The sequence below is a fragment of the Erinaceus europaeus genome, chromosome 14 (assembly GCF_950295315.1).
Source record: "Erinaceus europaeus chromosome 14, mEriEur2.1, whole genome shotgun sequence".
Lineage (NCBI taxonomy): Eukaryota > Metazoa > Chordata > Mammalia > Eulipotyphla > Erinaceidae > Erinaceus > Erinaceus europaeus.
The window spans coordinates 87,406,708-87,427,310 of NC_080175.1; the positions used below are offsets into that span (position 1 = coordinate 87,406,708).

Genomic DNA, 20,603 nt, shown 5'->3' on the forward strand with positions numbered 1-20,603 from the left:
GTAATTTTTAAAGAAATACTGGCTGAGTCGTATACATATATATTATATAGTGCCAGGGTTGTGTTGAGTTTTGTGTCTGCATAATTCCATCACTCCTAGTATACACTTATTTTATTTTTTCAGATAGAGTGTTAGGGGGTGGGGGGGAGAAATTGGAGTCGAAAGATACCAAATATACTAAGTATATTTGAGTTAAATAGCATCTTTTAGACTGACACCTGGCTAAATTAGTGAATTCAGTAATACTGCGTACATCTATTATATATATCCAGTAAAGTGAAATAATGATTTACTTTAAATCCACGTGTACATTTCAAATTGGGCATTCCTGAATTATTTTTTTAATTCTGATTTGAAGTTAGATGTTAATTTACATTTGAGTACTGAATGATGCTTATATGATTATAAGTAATAACTGATAGTTGGTACTCTAGAAATACCATAATGTCACCCTCATTATAGTTACAAATATTGAATAGAATATAAAGCCAAAAATCAAAGACTGAATACATTTGCTGGATATACATTTACAATGTTTGCAATGTTACATATGCTTATTTTATATTCAAAAGTTATAATAGAATGTGCTAAAAACCACATATATAAAGAAATACTAGTTATACTGTATGAAATCAATTTCTCTATCTTAAATGGCAAAACCTGTTGATGTTATTTAAAATTTCCTATGATAAGGGGCCTGGAGGTGGCGTATTCGGGTGAGCATATAGGTACCATGGACAAGGTCTCGGGTTCAAGCTCTTGCCCCCACCTGCAGGTGAAGCAGGTCTGCAGGTGTTTATCTTTCTCTCTCTATCTCCCCCACCTCTCTCAATTTCTGTCTGTCCTAACAAATAAAATAGGAAACAGAAAAAAGGGGGGGGGGGTAGGCAGGGAGTGTCCACTGGGAACAGGGGATTTGCAGAGCTGGTACTAAACCATGATGATAACCCTGGTAGCAATAAAAATACATACATAAATAAATTCCTATCATATATAAATGTAGGAATGATTACAGAGTGCTCAGAATTAACTAGAAACTACTCCAGACAAGATTCAAAGAATGAGTGATTTGAACAAGAGAAATCCATGCAAATACTTCTACACTCAAGGAAGAAAAAATAACAGAAAACTTAGGTAATAATTTTATCCCTATAACATTTGATAACTTTATCATTGATTGGTTTGGGGGCCTATAAGGATGGAGGAATTAAAGATGTTTCAAACGTTTTAAGTTAGGAAATAGAAAAGTTTTTGTTTCTAAGGAAACTTGGCAAGCCATGAGGGGTTAGGTTTACAAAAAAAAGTAAAAGTTTTTTGTTTTTAATATTTAGAAGAAAATGTCCTAGGAACATTAGAAAGGAACTTAATAGTAAATTAGGTAAAATATATAAAACTGGATTTTCTTTTCCCAATTCCTTTTTTTTTTTTTTTTTTGCAGGGGAGGATGAATGATGGTGGTAAGAAATTTGAGTAGATATTTTAGTTTTTTTCTTTTTTTTTTTTTTAACAGCCAGCAATAGTAAGAAATTCCCTCTCAAGGGATGGAGACTGAACAAACACCAAAATAAGCAATCTCCTTTAGGATCAAAGACATAACTTGATTGACAGCCGTATTCCAAAAGAAGATATAAGAAATCAGAGAGGCAAGGAGGACTTAAAACAGAAAATCAAGTTTGCACAGGGACATTGAAACAAAGGGAAATAAAAAATCAAAAGAACTAATATGTATTCAGTAGAAAAAAAAGTGATCGAAGATTGGGAAACTACTACTCAAGTCAATTACTGAAGAATAATGGATACTTTTCAGACAACAGTTTTTGCTCAATAAGAAGCTAGTTGCTACATGATTTCATAAAATTAAAATATACGATGTTTAGGCTATTGATCTCAGATGAGACAACACTATATTTTTTAAAGGCGAAGAAACATTAGGGAACTTGTATGTGACAAAACAAATAACTGCTAAATGATTCCCAGCGAGCTCTTTTAATTTAAATGCTCACAAATTGCTTTAAAAGATTGTTTAAATGTTTTTCATGATATAGTTTATGTTTGATTGCCACCAGGGTGCTGCTAAGGCTCAGCAATGCATTATTAATTCAATGCTTCCTGTGACTTTATTTTTTTAATAGAGCCAGACATAACTTGATAGGGAAGGAAGAGATAGAGATGGAAGGAGTAAGAGGAACACCTGCATCATTTCACCAATCATGAAGCTTCTTCTCTGCAAGTGGAAAACCAGGAGCTAGAACCAGGTCCTTATGCGTGATGACACGTGCACTTGGTGTGCCACTGACTGGCCCCATGTTTTAATCTTTTCAGGGAGAATTTAATGTGGAATTTAAGTTTACAGTTTGTGAAATATAATCTTCTCTCTTTTAACATATCCTCTTTCTATTATTTCAGAAACTCTCCACAATTAAATGAGTCCATAAAGATAAGTGAATAAGATGTAATCATCTCATGAATTTCTGGGACTAGGGCTAGGAGAAATGAACTGATTTTAAGCAGCAATTTGGCTCTCTATCATCTTGGATTGTATTTTCCTGATAGCTACATTTTTTTCCCCTATTTGATGAACTTTTGCCATGGCATAGATTAAGCCAATAACAACACTGCTTTCTATCATTTCTACATAATATATATGCATCTAAGATTAATTATAAATACAAACTTAATAGATTTTATGACTCGTTTTTAGAAAGTGCTATGTTGTTTCTATAGCACACTGTATATTATGTAAATTATGCTATAAACTTCAGAAATGATAAACAAGTGGTAAAGAGAGATTCATATCAACTGGATGGGTTTAAATTAATATGGATGACGAAGCTGGAATCACTAAATCAGACACAGAAATATGTTTGAATTGCAAAAATTTATCCTGGTTAAATCTTAAATTGAATTGAAAGATACATGTAATAATGTATTGTTGTAATCTTCCAATGAAGAACTGTTAAGATATTGTATAATGTATATTATGATTTATATTATCATATACTGACTTGAAGAAATATGCAGTGAAAGGCAAGTGAAATAGTTCTGTCGCATAGTGTGCTGCTTTGCCATGTGCACGACTCAGGTTCAAGCCTGGCTCCCAACACAATGAAGGAAGCTTCAGTGCTGTGGTTTCTTTCATTCTCTTTCTTTGTCTGTATAAAAATAATTCTCAAAGTGACATATATGTAATTCTAAGAAGTCTTATGAAATGAAATCTACTAATGATTCATGATCCGTCATTTGACTGCTTATTGCATTATAAATTTATTTTCTCTTATCCCCTCTACCCCTATCCCCTCTCGTCTTCCAGTGTCCTTTGTTTTGGTGCACTAGATCCGACCCAGTTCACGGTTTACTCTGTGTTCTTCCTCTCTGTGTTTATTTCTTAAATTCCACCCATAAGTGTGATCATTCTATATTTGTTTATCTCATTTTGGTTTATCTCACTTAGCATGATGTATTCCAGTTCCATCCAAGATGATGCAAAGGAGATGACTATCATTTTTAAGAACCAAGTAGTAACCTCAGGGTCCTGTTGCATGATGATGGGAGAGTATTCTCCATAGTAGATGGGAGTGCTCTGCAGAGAACTTTCATGGGAGATGAGAAATTCTATCCATGTGTCAACTGCATTGTAAATCATTACCACCCCCCAAATAAAAAATGAAGAAATAAAATAAGAATTAAAAATACGGGGGGGGGGTAGCTTCACTTGTGGTAGAGCACAGCTGCAGATGTCTCTCTCTCCCTTTCTATTGCCTCTTTCATTGCAATTCCTTTCCGTCCTATCTCATAAAAAAAAAAATACAATAAAAAAGGATTAAACAATACTTTATTTGGTTTTCCTAAAAACAAAAAAATCTTGCTAGGAAAATAGTTACACACTCAATGATTAGTTTCAGAAATAGAAAGCAGATAACTCCAGAGATGGCTGAATCTTATGCCACAGTGTTAAAAACTCACAATAAATCTAGTGACAGATAGAAGAGGACTGGAGGGAAAGAAAGGAAGACTCGTGATGGATTAGAGTAGGAGAAATGAAGACATAGACGAGACTATCTGGTGCTATTTCTCTTGCGTATCTGTAGGAAAATATCAGGCTAATCGCCCAAACTCTAAAGGATGGAAAATGATTCACAAAGAAGTTGTATCCAGTATCCAGATGGAAGGAATCCAGTGATATTTCAAGTGTTAATAGCAGAAAATAATATCCTTTTTCATTTATTTAACCTAATATAGCCCTCACAAACATTTTTTGAAGTTTTTATTGCTATTCATAGTCTGTAGGAGAAGAAATTTAAATACCCCTCTCCCTCTCTCTCTCTCTCTCTCTCTCTCTATATATATATATATATATATATATATCCAGTAAAAGAACAATGATTTTTCTATATAAGGAAAATAAAAAGGAAATATATCTTTGCTATTTAAAAATGAAGACAAAATTTTTAGCACAGTGATTGTTCTTGAGAATATAAAATCAAAATACATCAACTCTAAACCTGTGCCATACATATATGTGAATTCTTTCAAAATTATAAAGGTGAATACATTGAGTTAACAGTTTTTCCTTTCAGGGAGACATCCAAGCATTAGAAAAGCATATCCTCTTTCATGAAATTATATTTTCAGGTCTTCAGCAAATGAAAACTTAATGCAACTAGAAAATGAAAGAAAAAAATCATAAATAAAAACCCACAGCTTATAATGTTCAATATCAATAGGATAGTATATTTTTCACATAATTCTGTGAAGTTATGTTCAATTTTTAGACTTTGCATCAGTTTTATTTTATGCTGCATTTTTCCAATTCACAATTTTATCAAGGAAACTGAGGTCAACATGCAAGCCGTTAATGCACAGAAAGCACTTTATATCCAAGTGGAATAAAGTGGGAAATAAAGCAAGAAAGCAAACTCAAAAGCATGCAAACATACATATCGGAGAAATAGAGTAATTCACATTTACATTAATGTATGCATTTGTATGAATTTATGACTAACATCTATACATTAAATGAGCTTATTCCAAAAGAAATGACTTCATCATTTCAAAAAAATACATGACTGAGCAGAAAAATCAGTCATGGTAAATCATGCAGAATGGATAGGAGCTCACCTTTAACTTTATTCTTTGAAGCAGCCGCTGGTACCAAGGAAAGATTGCAGGAGAAGAGAACAGAAATGTTAGCTGTTAGTTTCTAATTAGTAAGAAAAGTGATATTATTTCTTTAAAGTTAATGTACAAACAAATATATTTACAATTTCATGATTGCCACATTTTGGATGAATAGGAAATGATAGTTGGATAAATTGTGTTAATATAGAATGAATATCCTTGAATAAGAAAGATTAAAGTAGATAGGACTCACACCGTACAATTTCAAATACCACAAATAATTATTTTCAAGGTTTGAATCTCTTTATAATAATGTTAATTAAAAATTGTTAATTCAATTAAAGATAAGCAAGAAAAAAAACTAATATAGCCACAGGCCCTTTGGAATATAACTAAAATATGCCTACTTGCTATCTACAAAATGGAGGACCCCCCCCCCAACTCTTCATCTGCACTATTCCAGACTTTAGGTCCATGATTATTCAACTATTTGTTTGGCTTTGCATGTTAACTCTCTTTTCAGCCACAGCATTCCAGATGCTAGCAGGATGTGACCACCCCACTAATGTGTCCTGGAGCTCTGCTTCCCAAGAGCCCTTCCCCACTAGGGAAAGAGAGAGGCAGGCTGGGAGTATGCATCGACCTAACAACGACCATGTTCAGTGGGGAAGCAATTACAGAAGCCAAACCTTCCACCCTCTGCAACCCACAATGACCCTGGGTCCATACTCCAAAGGGATACAGAATAGGAAAGTTATCAGGGGAGGGGATGGGATACAGAGATCTGGTGGTGGGAACTGTGTGGAGTTGTAGCCTTCTTATCCTATGGTTTTGTTTACTTTTTATAAATAAAAAAATTAAAAACACAAATAAATAAATAAAAACGCTAACATATATATATAGATATGCATCATCTGGTTTAAGTAGGTCCATGCTATTGAACAACTAAAATGCAATTCATGATATTTTGATAAATCATAAGCGTAAGTCATGTGTGTTTCTGTATTTACTAAATGCAAGATGCTGAGGTTGAATACTTTACATATATCTTCACACATAATGGCAATCTTAAAGAAAGAAATTTTATTATTAGAGGTAGAGGAGATAGCATAAAGGTTATGCAAAAAGACTCATGCTTGAGGCCCTGGAGTCCCAGATTCAATCCCTTGCACCACGGTTAAGTCAGAACTGAGAGTGCTCTGGTAAAATAAAATAAAATAAAATAAAATAAAATAAAATAAAATATAAAATAGAATAGAATAAAATTATATATATATATATATATATATATGTTTACTGCCTCACATGTGAGAACTGAGACTTTACAAAATCAAATTACTTGATAAGTATGATACAACAGAAAGAAATAGCTCAGATTTTAATCCTAGGTCAATCTGATTTTAAAATATGTGCTCTAAAATATTACTTTCTGCTGTGAAATTTACAGCACAGAATGACAAGCATAAGGTCTACAAAGTCAAATATAAAATCATATGATTCATTGAGCTCTAATCACATGGAACTTGATTTGCAGCATATCTCTTAAGCAAGAACATGGTGTTGTTACTCACAATGGCTTTATCTCCATTAAGAAATATAGATTGGGGGGGGTGTGCAATGCTGCACCCTTTGAAACACATTTATTATCATACGTAAGGATATTCAGCAATTTTAAAATGAAGGAAGCCTGCTGTGAAAATAAAACTTTACCTCTAAGCTGGGGAGGTAGCTTATTGGTAAGATGCATGGGCCTGAGTTCAGTGCTTAGGACAACAAAAATGACAACACAGTCCTCAGGTCTCTCCCCTCCTCTCAGTATTAAAAACAATAAAAAGTATTTAGCTTAAAAAAGTACAAATTTAAACTACCAATTGCTTTTGTGATACTGTTATTATGATGTGACAATTCCTAACAAAATGTATAGCACACGACTCCTTAAAAATACTTAATATTAAAAATTAAATGGGTTATTTAGGCTAAGCTATTTACTCTTAATGGGTCAAATGTTTTTACATTATTTTAGCTAATTCAGAATGGATGCATATTAAAATTTAGAGATGAGATGAATAAAGAAACAATAGCCTTCCTGTTTAAAAATTAAAAAAAGATCCAATTGGCTTTATTGGGCAATTGCATGAGTCAAGTAGCATCCCACCTCGAATAGAGAAGGGCTCTGAGGAGCTGTGCAATGTGGAAGTGAACAAGGAGATTATTAGCAAAAGAATAAAAAGGATTATTTCTGGCAAGGTCACCTTCCCTTAGAGGGCTTAATATCTAATTCTTCAGAATTATTGGTACTTTGATAAGAGGGAATGGTAACAAACATAAGGAAAAGTAGTGAAAATGTTGCTCTAAAACACACAACAGAAATCAATGCTTTCTCAGTACATGTTAAGATGAAACTAAATACAATAAAAAGCATTACCAAGAGCTTGCTAATACAAACTAAGTTCTAGCTTCTAAGTGTATGCTGTTGCTTAAGTCAGGATAATGTTAGACACCTTAACGTTGCAGTCTGCTTTTCCTGCATTTTCTAGGTGAGTGCATGGAGTTCTACATCACTCATTTTAACAGTTTCCAGTGCTCCTCTACTGTACAGGGACTGAGGGACTAATTCTTTCTTGGTAGGCAATTAGGTTGCTTGTAGTAGGTTTTGTTCTGCTACTAACAGTTCCCCAATACACATACTAGGCCATATACCTGATGTACTAAACGGGGGGGGGGGGTTGCTTTGTTTCTGCAGGACGGGTTTCCAGCTTGTTTTTATTTTCTACAAAGAAAATCACTGACAATGGTTAAGACCAAGGACATTGCAGACGGAAAAGACTGAGTACACTTTGAAATGAAATATGTAACTTAGTTAATGTTCTAAGAGGTGATCGGTAAAAAGGGAGAAATAGAGAAACGAATGTGCATCCTTGATTCTTTTAAATCACAGACTTCTCCCTTTAATTTTTCTTACTATTTGTTTTTCAACCAAACACTCCAATGTAGATTTTTAGTAGAGTCATAATTCCAGTAATTAGGAAATATTTTCATTTTGTGCATTAAGACTACCCAAAACTAAGGGTCTATTTTTAGATTGGGAAGAAATACTATTTGCCTTAATATTAAATAAATTATTTTGATGTGTATGTATACTGATTATTGACATGCACACGTGACATTGCATTTCAGACTCAAGCTTACAACTTATGGAGTTTAGCTTGAGTTAAAAATTGCATGAAAATTCCTTAGAATTTTAATACAATAATAATCAGTATGTAATAGATAGCAGGATGTAATAGATGTAACTTGCCATTTACAAAATTCATTTTTCATTGAAACTTAGGGAAACTAAAGTAGCAAAATGTGTACATTGTTTTAGATCAGTGGAAATGAATTCTTGAAAGTACCCAAACATTACATGAAAACACATTTTTTTCTTAAGATTATTTTGTAGATGCCAAAATAAAATAGAAAGAAGAATAAAAAATTCTAAGCCTGTTTCTGTGCATGTTCAAAAAGCCAGCACTAGACTGGGCTGGCTCATATAATTGGAAAGAGGCCAGGTTACCAGGCTTGTTAGCCCAATTACAATCCTCTGAATATTCAATAAAAGTAGCCAAGATGACAGCAACACTGTCATAAATGTCATGTTCAGTCCTTGTAAGATTCTCCATTGTCAGCACAGTCCAATTATAAGTCAATTGTAAAGTGCACATTGCACACCACCCAAAAGTGACTGAAAATTATCTTAAAAATACAACTTTAACAGTTCACAATTAAAATAAAAAGAAAGGAGGTAAAAGTACTTTGACCAGAGAAAAGTTTTAGATTTACTATAAATGCTTCTTCACCTTTATAGTGAAAGTCACCAGCTGTAACTATAATGCCATAGCTATTCTCACGATTTTTTTCAGAGATGAGTATGTTTTTACAATTATAAGTGTTAAGAATTACTCTCTAAATAGCATGAAAACAAACTTGTGCATATAATTTTAAAGAACTGTGAATAATAACAAAATAATTATAGCTATTTACAGATAAACGCTGGAAAGTTAGCAACTATTATGCATTAGATAAGCGAAAATTATTTTTTAAAAAACCCAATAAAGATCATCTGAAATAAAATGTGATTAATAAATTATGTTATCAATGTGGTTAATTGGTTTGATGGAAATAGTAATATATCTGACTATCCAGAAGATTGATTACTACTAATAAATTTGTGAAAATCAGAGAATCTGAAGTGGTGTTTCATATATAATCCAAGAACTATGAAGGCAGCATGCATTGGGGACCCACTGCATGATGGGACAAAGGCTTAAGTAGCTGATGGAAGCAGTGTGCAGATGCCTATCATGGGGAGATAAGAGACTGCATTCACAGGACAAGTGTCTTATAAATAACTCCCCCACACCAAAAAAAAAAAAAAAAGGTAATTTGGAAAAAAATTAAGAAGAATGTATGAGGGTATTCTTAGGGTAGTGCAAGTAATATCTAGTATAAAACTATTATGATCCAGTCATATTTTCCTTTTAAAGTCTGAGTTTAAGATTTACTCTTCGAGACTGGCAGACTTTAACGATGAATCTTTAGTAACCGTCAGGCCACCCCATCAGCTGGGGCCCTATTTGGGGAGTCCTGAGATTCCCAAACAGACATGACAGGTCTAGACCTTGAATAAACCCCTCTCTTCATTGTTACTGTTCATCTCTATAAGGAACAACACAATAGACTCCTTTCTGGTCCCCCGTAGGAACTTGCCCTTAACTTGAATCAACAATGGTAGAGAATGTTCCATCTTCTGAAGGGAGGCTGGACAATATAATCTATGCTACACCTGAGGAAGATGGGTACTGATATGGGTGCAGTTTGGAATGTTTTTACTTATGACCACAGAATGTGAGCTCAGATCTACAGGGATGCAGAGGTCCTAAGCTGAATATGGGCTCCTAAGCTGAATATGGGCTACAGATCACATCAAATTGATGGGGTTTACAATCAACAATATTTATACACCTTTCCCAGATTTGGGAACTACTCTCTTCCCTGATCCAGCTTTCTGGTTCTTCTGCCAACCATGACATCATCTCCCCAGACAATAATTAGGATCCACCTGCATATCAGATTTCAGGCTCAAGCAAAAAACAAAACAAAACAAACAAACAAACAAACAAAAAAACACTAGTATAGCCACAGGCCCTTTGGAATATAACTAAAAAATAGCTATGAGCTATCTACAAAACAAAGATACACCCTCCCCCCAACTCTTCACCTGCACTATTCCAGCCTTTAGGTCCATGATTGGTCAACAATATTCATTTTGCTTTGTATGTTAACTCCCTTTTCAGCCACCAGGTTTCAGATGCTAGCAGGATGAAGACCAGACTTGACTGGATAGACAACCCCACCAATGTGTCCTGGAGCTCTGCTTCCCCAGAGCCCTTCCCCAATAGAGAAAGAGAGAGACAGGCTAGGAGTATGGATCGACCAGTCAATGCCCATGTTCAGCAGGGAAGCAATTATAGAAGCCAGACCTTCAGCCTTCTGCATCTCACAATGACCTTGGGTCCATGCTCCCAGAGGGTTAAAGAATAGGAAAGCTATCAGGGGAGGGGATGGGATACAGAGTTCTATTGGTGGGAAGTGTAAAGTTGTACCCCTATTATCCTATCCTTTAGTCAATGTTTCCTTTTTATTAAAAAAAAAAAAAAAGATTTACTCTTGAACCAATAAGATGTCTAGTTCACTTGAGAGGATGCTTGCTTCATCTTTTGCACAACCGAGATTCAAGTCTGACCCCTAGCACATTTGGAGAAGCTTTGGTGTTGTGTTGTCTTTTATTCTTTCTCTGTCTCTGTTTTCCTCTTTCTATGTGAGAAAGTCCATACAGATCAGTGAACTCTTGGCAGTGATTAAAGAATGATTCACTCTCATTTAAAAATAGAAATATATTTTATTAGAATTTCTAATTTATGGAGGATATAGAACATGCTGAATTTGCAGTCGCCTCTAACAGAAAATAAACACAGGGAGAAAGAAAAAAATTGATTATGTCTCAATATCTCAATATGAAGTCAGATATTGAGAACTTCTCCCTCCTAAAAAAATATCTGAACTCTAAGTATATCAGTTCCCTTTAAGATTATTGGTTCCTTATCTACAAAGCTGAAACTTTGTCATTAATACGTACTGTTAAATGCAATGTTTAAATAAGAAAAGTTACTTTTATATACATATACTAGTTAAAAAGTGGTAAAGGAATATATAGTCACTGCTTCCTGAATCAATATAATGAAAACTAAGAAGTCCAAAATATAACAGAGCTGAAATCTTGATAGGTTGCAAAGCTATTTGAAAGAAAATTTACAACCTTAGTACTAAGCTGGATATATATTCACTACATCAAAATACAATGATTAGCTACAGTACAGTAAGAGTATTAATCAATACCACGAAAGGTTTATTTTATTTCATAAAGAAGGAAATCATGCTGATTTGAAAAGAAAAAAACAGAAGTACTACTACACTTAATTTGTAATATGACATTATTAGAGTCCTTCAAGACATGGAAATTAAAATAATTGCATTTCAGAGTTAGATAATCACCTCCATTTTCCCCTTACAAAATTTTTCTACAACTATCTTACACAAAGCTAAACAAAATCTTTAACTAATCACTTGAGATCTATTTAAAATAACTTCTTTTTCCAGCTATCAGCTATCATCTAAACACTAGAATTTTCCTCTCAGGCTCATTAGAATTCGAAGATTTGGAAAAAAGTGTGACTTTATCTAATTTCTCTCACAGATTTTCTTTATAACACCACAAATTTCACACTAGGAAAAAATATGAAAATGGTCTTTGATAAAGCAACATTTGTTAAATAAGTTATGCCCCATGGCAACCAAATTGTATCATACAAGTAATATTTGCTTGTAATAATAAAATCATAAAGCTTTCAGGAATAGAGAAATGCATGCCAATTATTTATCTGAAAATAGAAGCTACATAGAAGAAAACACAGTTGACAAGATCTTTGACAGTCTTAGAGATATCTTTCAGGCTATATCTATAATAACGAGAACAACAATAAACAATGGAGCCCCTTCAAAATAAAAAGCTTCTGTACAGTGGAAGAAACCAAACATTAAACCCAATATTTGATAAATCGGCATTTCTCTTTGTGCAAATGCTTCATCAAAGAAATCTGTATGACATTATAAAGAAAGCCTGGACATAATTAAAAAGCCACCAACCTGAACCCTACCCCTCACCCCATCATGTGCTTCTATGCTGGTAGTTATCAATTTTTCTGCTGATGTTATCAACAGGGAGACTTCCAGGCATTGTATAGTTTATCACGGAAGCAAATAATGCCATTCAGAAAGTATTTTGCCATAATAATCAACATTGCACTGGAGCTTTATGGGGGAGGGTAAGGTAATGTAGTCATGTCAAGCTAACTAATATGGATGCTTCTAACCTTCCACCAGAAAATGATTGGTATAAACCATACAGCCACATAAACATGTTTTTTTTGTTTGTTTGTTTGTTTCTACTGTTGCACATGATATAAATGTGTTTTTCACTTACTGTTGCTGTACTTACTGGTGCTGCACATGAGCACTATATGGCAGTAGTCTGACTACCTGAACCTCTGGGTTGGCTGTCGACCCGACATGCGATAAGTATAAGCCTCTTGAGGTCAGAGGAGCTGCCTCTGCTGTCGTTTCTGGACTTGTGGGGCTGTGTTTGCTGTTTTGCTTCTTGATCCAGGGAGCTGTTGCTGCTCCTATCTTCAGAGTTGAACAGGGCTGTTGATCTAGGTAGCACTTGCTAATATGTAGAGCTGCTGACCAAAGGGGAGCTAGACTGAGCTGACTCTCTTTCAGAAGAAAGGGACATCTCTGCCTGCCTCGCTACTCCAGGTCTCCTTTCGGCTTACACCACCCATACACCCCTGATCAGAAAGAAGTAACTAACAGATGGCAGGATTTGACAATCATACCTCATACCGTGAGACCTCCAACGCTTAGTATATGAAAGAGGCAAAAAAAAAAAAAAAAAAAAATCAATCCTCTGCAATGAGCTTCACTTTAAATATGAGCAACCACACCTAAATAATGCAGCATAATTCCTTTAGTGAATATTTTTAGGTGGGGGAGAAGCCAGTCTCTGTCTCTCCCTCTCTCTCTATTTCTGTCACCACCAGTAAAAGCCAGTCCTAACTTCACTGGGGCATATTAGATAGATACTAGATAAATAGCCTTAATTTATTCTCATTATTCTCCATTTGAATTATAGCTACCCAAATTGAAGGAATTCAAAGTAAATTATACCTGCATATGCCATCAGAAGAAGAAACATAATTTTATCCTCTAGCGACTCTGACTCTTTCCATTTATGAACCCCAGCTAGGTGAGAGACTATTTAAGTTACTGTCGCTCTTCCTGTCTCATTCTAACGTTTCAATTAGGGCCATGATACCCTAAATTTAAATCCTCTAACCCAAAAAAGTTAGGACCCAGAATACATGGATTTAACATACAATTGTATTGAAAAGTAAATATTTGTCATTTGTCATCATCCATATTTCATTGCTCCTGTCTGGCTTTTTTTTTTTTTTTTTAAATCAAGCCATAGAGAGTAAGAGCAAGTGACAACACACTTCCTCCAATTCTCTGAGGCCAAGTTCAAACCCCAGTCATGCCCGTGGAAAAGCCAGCATCCTACATCCTATCCACGCGAGCTACTTTGCTGGACAAAAAGTGATAATTAGATAGCCAGTAGTTCTGGTGGTGGGAACTGTGTGAAGTTGTACCTCTCTTATCCTATGGTTTTGTCAGTGTTTCCTTTTTTTTAAACATTTATTTTCTTTTTTTTTGTTGCCCTTATTTTTTTATTGTTGTTATTGTTGTTATTGCTGTCTTCGTTGTTAGGGCAGAGAGAAATGGAAAGAGGAGGGGAAGACAGAGAGGAGGAGAGGAATATAGACACCTACAGACCTGCTTCACCGCCCGTGAAAGCTACTCCCCTGCAGGTAGAGAGCTGGGGGAGGGGAAGGGGGTTCCAACCAGGATTCTTACGCCTGACCTTGCACTTTGCGCCATGTGCGCTTAACCCGCTGCTGCGGCTACCACCGACTCCCCAGTGTTTCCATTTTATAAATAAATTAAAATAATAAATAAACAAATAAATAAATGATAATTAGAGGAGCTTGATCAAGTTCATAAACCAAAGGCAGGGAATATGAAGATTTTTAAATGTTATTTTCAAATGATTTGGATACATTCTAGGGCAGTTTTTACTGGAATACAAACTTTGTAACACATAGATATTACTTATAACCTTAGTAGATGATAGCAGAAGTAGTTACAACACTGATTTGATTATAAGCACTGGACTAGCACTCTTGTTTGCCATGAGTAATTGTTTTATAGTGGCATCTTCCTCTGCTTTGATCTTCTACTTAACACTTTCCTTTGTATTGATAGTACTCTTTGTTTAGTCAATTTTCCAGGAAAAAAAAAATAAGTGATTTCGGAACACTGAAACTGAATATACTATTGCTTTGCCTTATTGACACTACAGTGTCAATCATGACATGACTTTTATACAATGTCCTATAGTTCTAGAGGCATTATGAAATTTTGTAATTACACAATACATAACCATCATGTGTTAAACTTTATATTTTATCTGAGGAGTCAGGCCTAGTCACAAATATCTTAGAATGTAATGGAAAAACTCATTCCTAGAATAGTGCAAATATATTAGGAAAAATTCCAAGTGAAAAAAAAGTTATACAGAGTAATAAACTATATTTCAAGTTCCACTAAAAAATAGCAGTATCATCTTTTTATTTCTTTGTTGGATTCAGGATGTTTGAAATGATAGATAAACACTGCCTTTTGGAATGTACTTTTCTGCTGAGTAGGACAAAATACATTTTCAATATTTTGAATAAGATGAGGAAGTGATACAGATGTTTATTTTCGATATTTGTTGTCAACCTTCCTCAGATTGCTACAGAGAGAAGTTGAGGGGATCACTTTGTATTGTGCAACAGACAAGTTAACCATTTTTGTCTTCTAACAGAAGGCTCCACTATTGTAACCAATCAGAAAATTACACCCTTTTAAAAATCTTATTATTTTTTTAATAGCTGAGTCTTCTATAGTGGAAGGAGGTAAGAATTTGTTTGTTGGTGAAGTGAAGTGTACTGACAACTGTCTTGGGGAGCTGTGTACCTTATGATAGCAGGAGTCTCTTAAATAAATGTTACTCGGTAAAATGATCTGGTTTTTGAAAAAATGCTCAACTGGCAGAGATGAAATTGGGCGCAGTTGGTGACCTGGTTGAGTGCACATATTACAATGCATAAGGACCCGGGTTCGAGCCCCCAGTCCCCACCCGCAGGGGGGAAAGCTTTGCAAGTGGTGAAGCAGGGCTGCAGGTGTCTCTCTTCCTCTCTATATTCCCATCCCATCTCAATTTCTGGCTGTCTCTATCCAATAAATAAAGATAATAAAACATTTTTTAAAAAGAAATTATTTAATATCAAGTTTCTTTGGCTACCAGATATGGATATGAATTTACAGGTTAAGATGATAGGAAACTTATTCTTAAAAAGAATATTATAGATTAATTTTCATATAAAATAGCTGGCACAAGTTAGTTTAGGTTGAATGCCTGTAATCATCATGTGCACAGTGAATATCATTTTAATATAACTTTAGATGAAGTATATTCAGGCAATCTCATCTGATCTTGAATATACATTTGACAAGATAAGAGACCTATAACAATCAAATATTCTACTAAATCAAATTAAAATTTAATCTTCAAGATATAAAGCAGAACAAATTGTTCAGTAGTCAGGAACCTAAAGGTAAGATTATTGCAGAAGAGATTTGGGGTCTCTGTTTTGGAAAAAGCCAGTAGGTCTATTTTGGTTATATTCCAAGGGGCCCATGACTTTGCTAGTTTTTGCCTGAGTCTGACAGCTAACATGCAGGTGGATGCAAGGTATTGTCTGGGGAGATAGTGTCAGAGTTTAAAAAAGGACTAAAAAGCTGGATCAGGGAAGAGAGTAGCTCCCACATCTGGGAAAAGTATATAAGTACCTTTAACTGTAAACCCCATTGATTTGATCTGGGGCCCATATTAATCACAGGAGACTGTGTAACCCATACATTAAATTTCACAAATATATTATGTACATATGGATTAATAATATGTTTGTAAGTCTCAACAACTCCAAAGAAACATTTTAAAGAAAAGATATAAATCAATATTCATTCATTCATTCATCCATTCATGTGATAGAGACAGAGGGAAATTTAGAAGGGAGGGGCAATAGAGAGGGAAAGAGAGGGGGCCAGGCAGAAGCACACCTGATTAAGTGCACACATTACAGTGTGCAAGACCCAGATTCAAGCCCCTGGTTCCTACCTGCAGGAGGAAAGCTTCATGAGTGGTGAAGCAGGGCTACAGATATCTCTCTGTCTCTTTCTCTCTCTATCTCCCCTTTTCAATTTCTCTGTGTCTCTATCCAATAGTAAATGAATTTTTAAATTTAAAAGAGAAGGAAAAAAACAGAGAGATGCCTGTGTGTGTGTGTGTGTGTGTGTGTGTGTGTGTGTATGTGTATGTGTGATTAATCATTGGTTAATATGTACTGATTGAAGTTTATTTTATTTTTTAAACATTCTATTTATTTATTAATGAGAAAAATAGGAGGAGAGAGAGAGAAAAAAAACCCAGAAATCATTCTGGCACATGTGCTGCCAGGGATTGAACTCTGGACCTCATGCTGAAGAGTCGAATCCTTTATCCCCTCTGCCATCTCCCTGACCACATGACTGAAGTTTATAACAAGAGAGGACAGTGGTGCATCATTGTAAAGGGACAAAGATGATGCAGATCATGTATTGGCCTTGAGATGGGAATTTAGCCTGATGCTTTATGGAACTGGAATAGAAGTGTATGTTCTGTCTTGGCTGTCCTTAGACTAATTCTATACACACTCTGAGTTCTTTCACATAATTATTGCTCTGTATTTCCTTCTGATAGACCCAGTGGAGGAAGAAGTAAGGAAAGAAAGGAGATCCAAGTCCATTTTCTTGGAAGTTAACTTGCTAGAGATCTCAGGTAATAAACCTACAGGCTATAGAGCAGTAAACATTTAAAGAAAGTGTCCGCATGTGGGTGGCTATAGAGCAGTAAACATTTAAAGAAAGTGTCCGCATGTGGGTGGCACTTACAGCATACACTGAGGTGGAGGAAACATGACTAGGGCTACTCCTCCTTAAAATCTTATAAAACCTCCTCTTCAAAGAGATTTATGAACAATGTAAACTAAATAATTCATGGGATTGCAGATGCCAGTCCAAATAGCCTTTTCATTTTCAAGGTTTCAGTTTGCAGAACTGTGATCAAAAGCCTTCATCAGTCATGATAGTTGCATTTGTCCTCACTCCAAACAAACTGTATTTGCATGTGAATGTTTTTCATTGAAATGAGATATATAATATGCCAGCCAAGACCCAACTAAAAGGCATTTTATGCCATTTAAATTCAGTCAAATTAAAGGCAGAATGCAACCTAAAAGGTCTACTCTCAGAACAGTAATTTGACACATCATAAATAAGAACCATTTTTTTGTTAGCATAGGTTCAGCACTTGTCAGAAAATTGTACACAGCCATATTAACAAAGTGCTGCCTCTTAGGGAGAAATAAACTATAAGGAAAACCTTGTAAGTAAAGCAACACAACACACACAGAGTGTAATATAATGTCACTAGTTCAAGGTTGACATTTTTCATTGGTATTTATAGAAGAGGGAAGGGAACATCTTAACCTGTTTAAATGCTGAAAGAAATAGTAAAATACAATGTTTTGTTTAAAATTTAAAGTAAAACTCATGTTTAGGACTAGCAAAAATACTGATTGTTGTTTTTATTGTTGTTGTTGTTTAGTTTAGAAAGTGATTTTCCCTTATCCATTTTATCCTTAATTTGGATACTGGATTTGTTTGGTGAAATAATTATAAACTAGTCAAACATATCAATGTTAGAAAATATTTTAATGCATTTTTAAAGACCTTGGTGATGTGGGGACTAGCATTTTTATGAAAGATTATAAACAGATGTTATGAATGGTTTTCTCGTTCTCACTGAGTAAAAGAAACATTGAATTACACATACTGAGAACATTTTTTTTCATGAAAATTGACAATTGACTATCCCTCTGAATTAGGCAAAACACTAAAATCAACAGACTAGAGAAAGCTTTAGAAAAAAAAAAGCGAGAGCACAGGATATTGATAATTTAAACTGTCCCAGAATTCATCCCATTTGCTTATAAGTTCCCCTCAATTGAGGACTGGAGGTAGAACAGTAGAATATAGAGGTTACAAGTTCAAGGCTCGAAGTTCTGTGATTGACACTGTATAAGGCAGAGTGAAGTTATGATTCTGTCATTCCCTATCCCTAATTAATAAATGTATAAATATTTTAGAGATAATAAAACGGTTGCTTGGGTGTTGACACAGTGGTTAGGATACTAGACTCCAAAGCTTTTTAGTTCAATCCTTGGGATTGCCTGTAACAGAGTGATGCTCTGATTCTTATTCTCGTCTTTCTCTCATGTTAATAAATAGGTATTGGGGGGGGAGGGCCAGGCTGTGGCACATTTGGTAAATGTAGGTTCAAGGCTCTAGTTCCCAGCTGCAAGAAAGAAGCTTAAGGATTAGTAGAATAGTGCTGAAGATAGCTCTCTTTCTCTTTCCCTTCCACCGCCATCTCTGACTCTGTCTCTATCAAGAATAAGAAAAAAGGGGGGAGGGGAGGTATCACCTGGAGCAGTGTGTTGAGCCCCAGTGATAACAGTGTTTGCAATAAGTAAATACATAAATAAATCTTGAAATAATGACAGTAAAATAAGTCCTCCATATCCAGCCTGTGCATAGTTGGGGGCTTATGTAGGTATTACATAGATTTATATACAACATAGATCTGTTTGTTCATATGTACTGAGGCATATCTATACAATCATCTTTCTGAAAACATCAAATTCTTTATCATTTCTGAGCCCTCAACAATATTATGAAGAGCATTATGTAATCGTATTTCCACATTTATCTGTTTTCATAATGGCTGGAGAGTTCCTTATTAATTTTTGCATTTGCATTGTTTTTTATCTACTAAAGAAGTCACATAATTATAATAGGAAGTACGTGACACCCCCCAAAAGAAGGTCTCTAGCTATCTGCTATCAGTGCTCAATTTCTACTTACATTTTGAATTAACGATTTGATTTCATAAAGGTATAAATGCCTGTAACTATATCATTTCCCCACTACCAAACCTGAGAAAACTGAAGTTTTAAGCATTTTCCCCAGTTCTTCATTTTATAAAATATAAAAAACAAATTCCAAATAAAAAAAATCCTTCACAACTGGTTACCATGATTTTTGTGATACTTCCCAAATGGATGAGATCCGGCAAGTAGGGGAAAAGTCTAGATTATTGATATTTTTAATATTTATTTATTTTCCTTTTTGTTGCCATTGTTGTTTTTTATTATTGTTATAGCTATTATTGTTGTTGTTACTGATGCTGTCATTTTCGATAGGACAGAGAGAAATGGAGAGAGGAGGGGAAGACAGAAAGGAGGAGAGAAAGATAGACACCTGCAGACCTGCTTCACCGCCTGTGAAGCGAACCCCTGCAGGTGGGGAGCCAGGGCTCAAACCGGGATCCTTACACAGGTCCTTGTGCTTTGCGCCACATGCTCTTAACCCGCTGCACTACCGCCAGACTCCCTAGATTACTGACATTTTAGCACTTTCTATTCATGGCACATGTTACTAGAAAGATCGAAATAACCATAAAGATATTTTTAGCTAAAAGATAAATGACATGGGGGAAGCTTCACAAGCAGTGAAGCACATCTGCTGGTGTCTCTCTATGTCCACATTTCTGCATTTCTCTCTGCTCTAGCCAATAAAACAGAATAATAACGATAAATAATTAAAATATATAAGTTATGCTTATAACTTTTTAAAAATGCTAAACCAAGGAAAGCTATACTTTCGTTTGTCAAAAATTATAAGGATGTATAGATCTAGGTGACTCTAGAAGACAAAATTGCAGTATTTTTATTCAACTATGTAATATTACATTCACCTATAATTTCCTATTTCCCTTTCCTGTTTTCAGAACATATCCATTTTCCAGTGCGGATCTATTCTGGAATTTTGTAAAAGCAATGAAGTAACAATGACTTTAAATAATAAAGTAAAACAGACATATTTCAAAGACAGTGAATTTTGTCTTCACACACATTCCTAATCGTGTTTAATTTTTTAAGTCTATCTTACAACAAAGCATGCTATAGCAGAATCTTTCTAGGAAATTTATATTTAAGTGATCCAAAGTGATAATGTTAATCTACAGAAGGAGATACATAAAATCTAAAAAACATCATCAG

At 34.8% G+C, this 20,603-nt stretch overlaps 1 protein-coding gene across 4 annotated transcripts in view; it reads right to left on the reverse strand.

The window, feature by feature from the left end:
* CADM2 (cell adhesion molecule 2) overlaps positions 1-20,603 on the reverse strand; it is a 1,068,981-nt gene that overhangs the window by 299,382 nt on the left and 748,996 nt on the right. For 3 of the 4 annotated variants that reach the window (XM_060172115.1, XM_060172116.1, XM_060172114.1), the window contains exon 2: positions 5,119-5,145. The exons of the other annotated variant lie outside the window; for it this stretch is intronic. In XM_060172115.1, the coding sequence (XP_060028098.1) occupies positions 5,119-5,145 (27 nt within the window). The remainder of the gene's footprint in view (positions 1-5,118; positions 5,146-20,603) is intronic. 4 annotated transcript variants of the gene reach the window in all.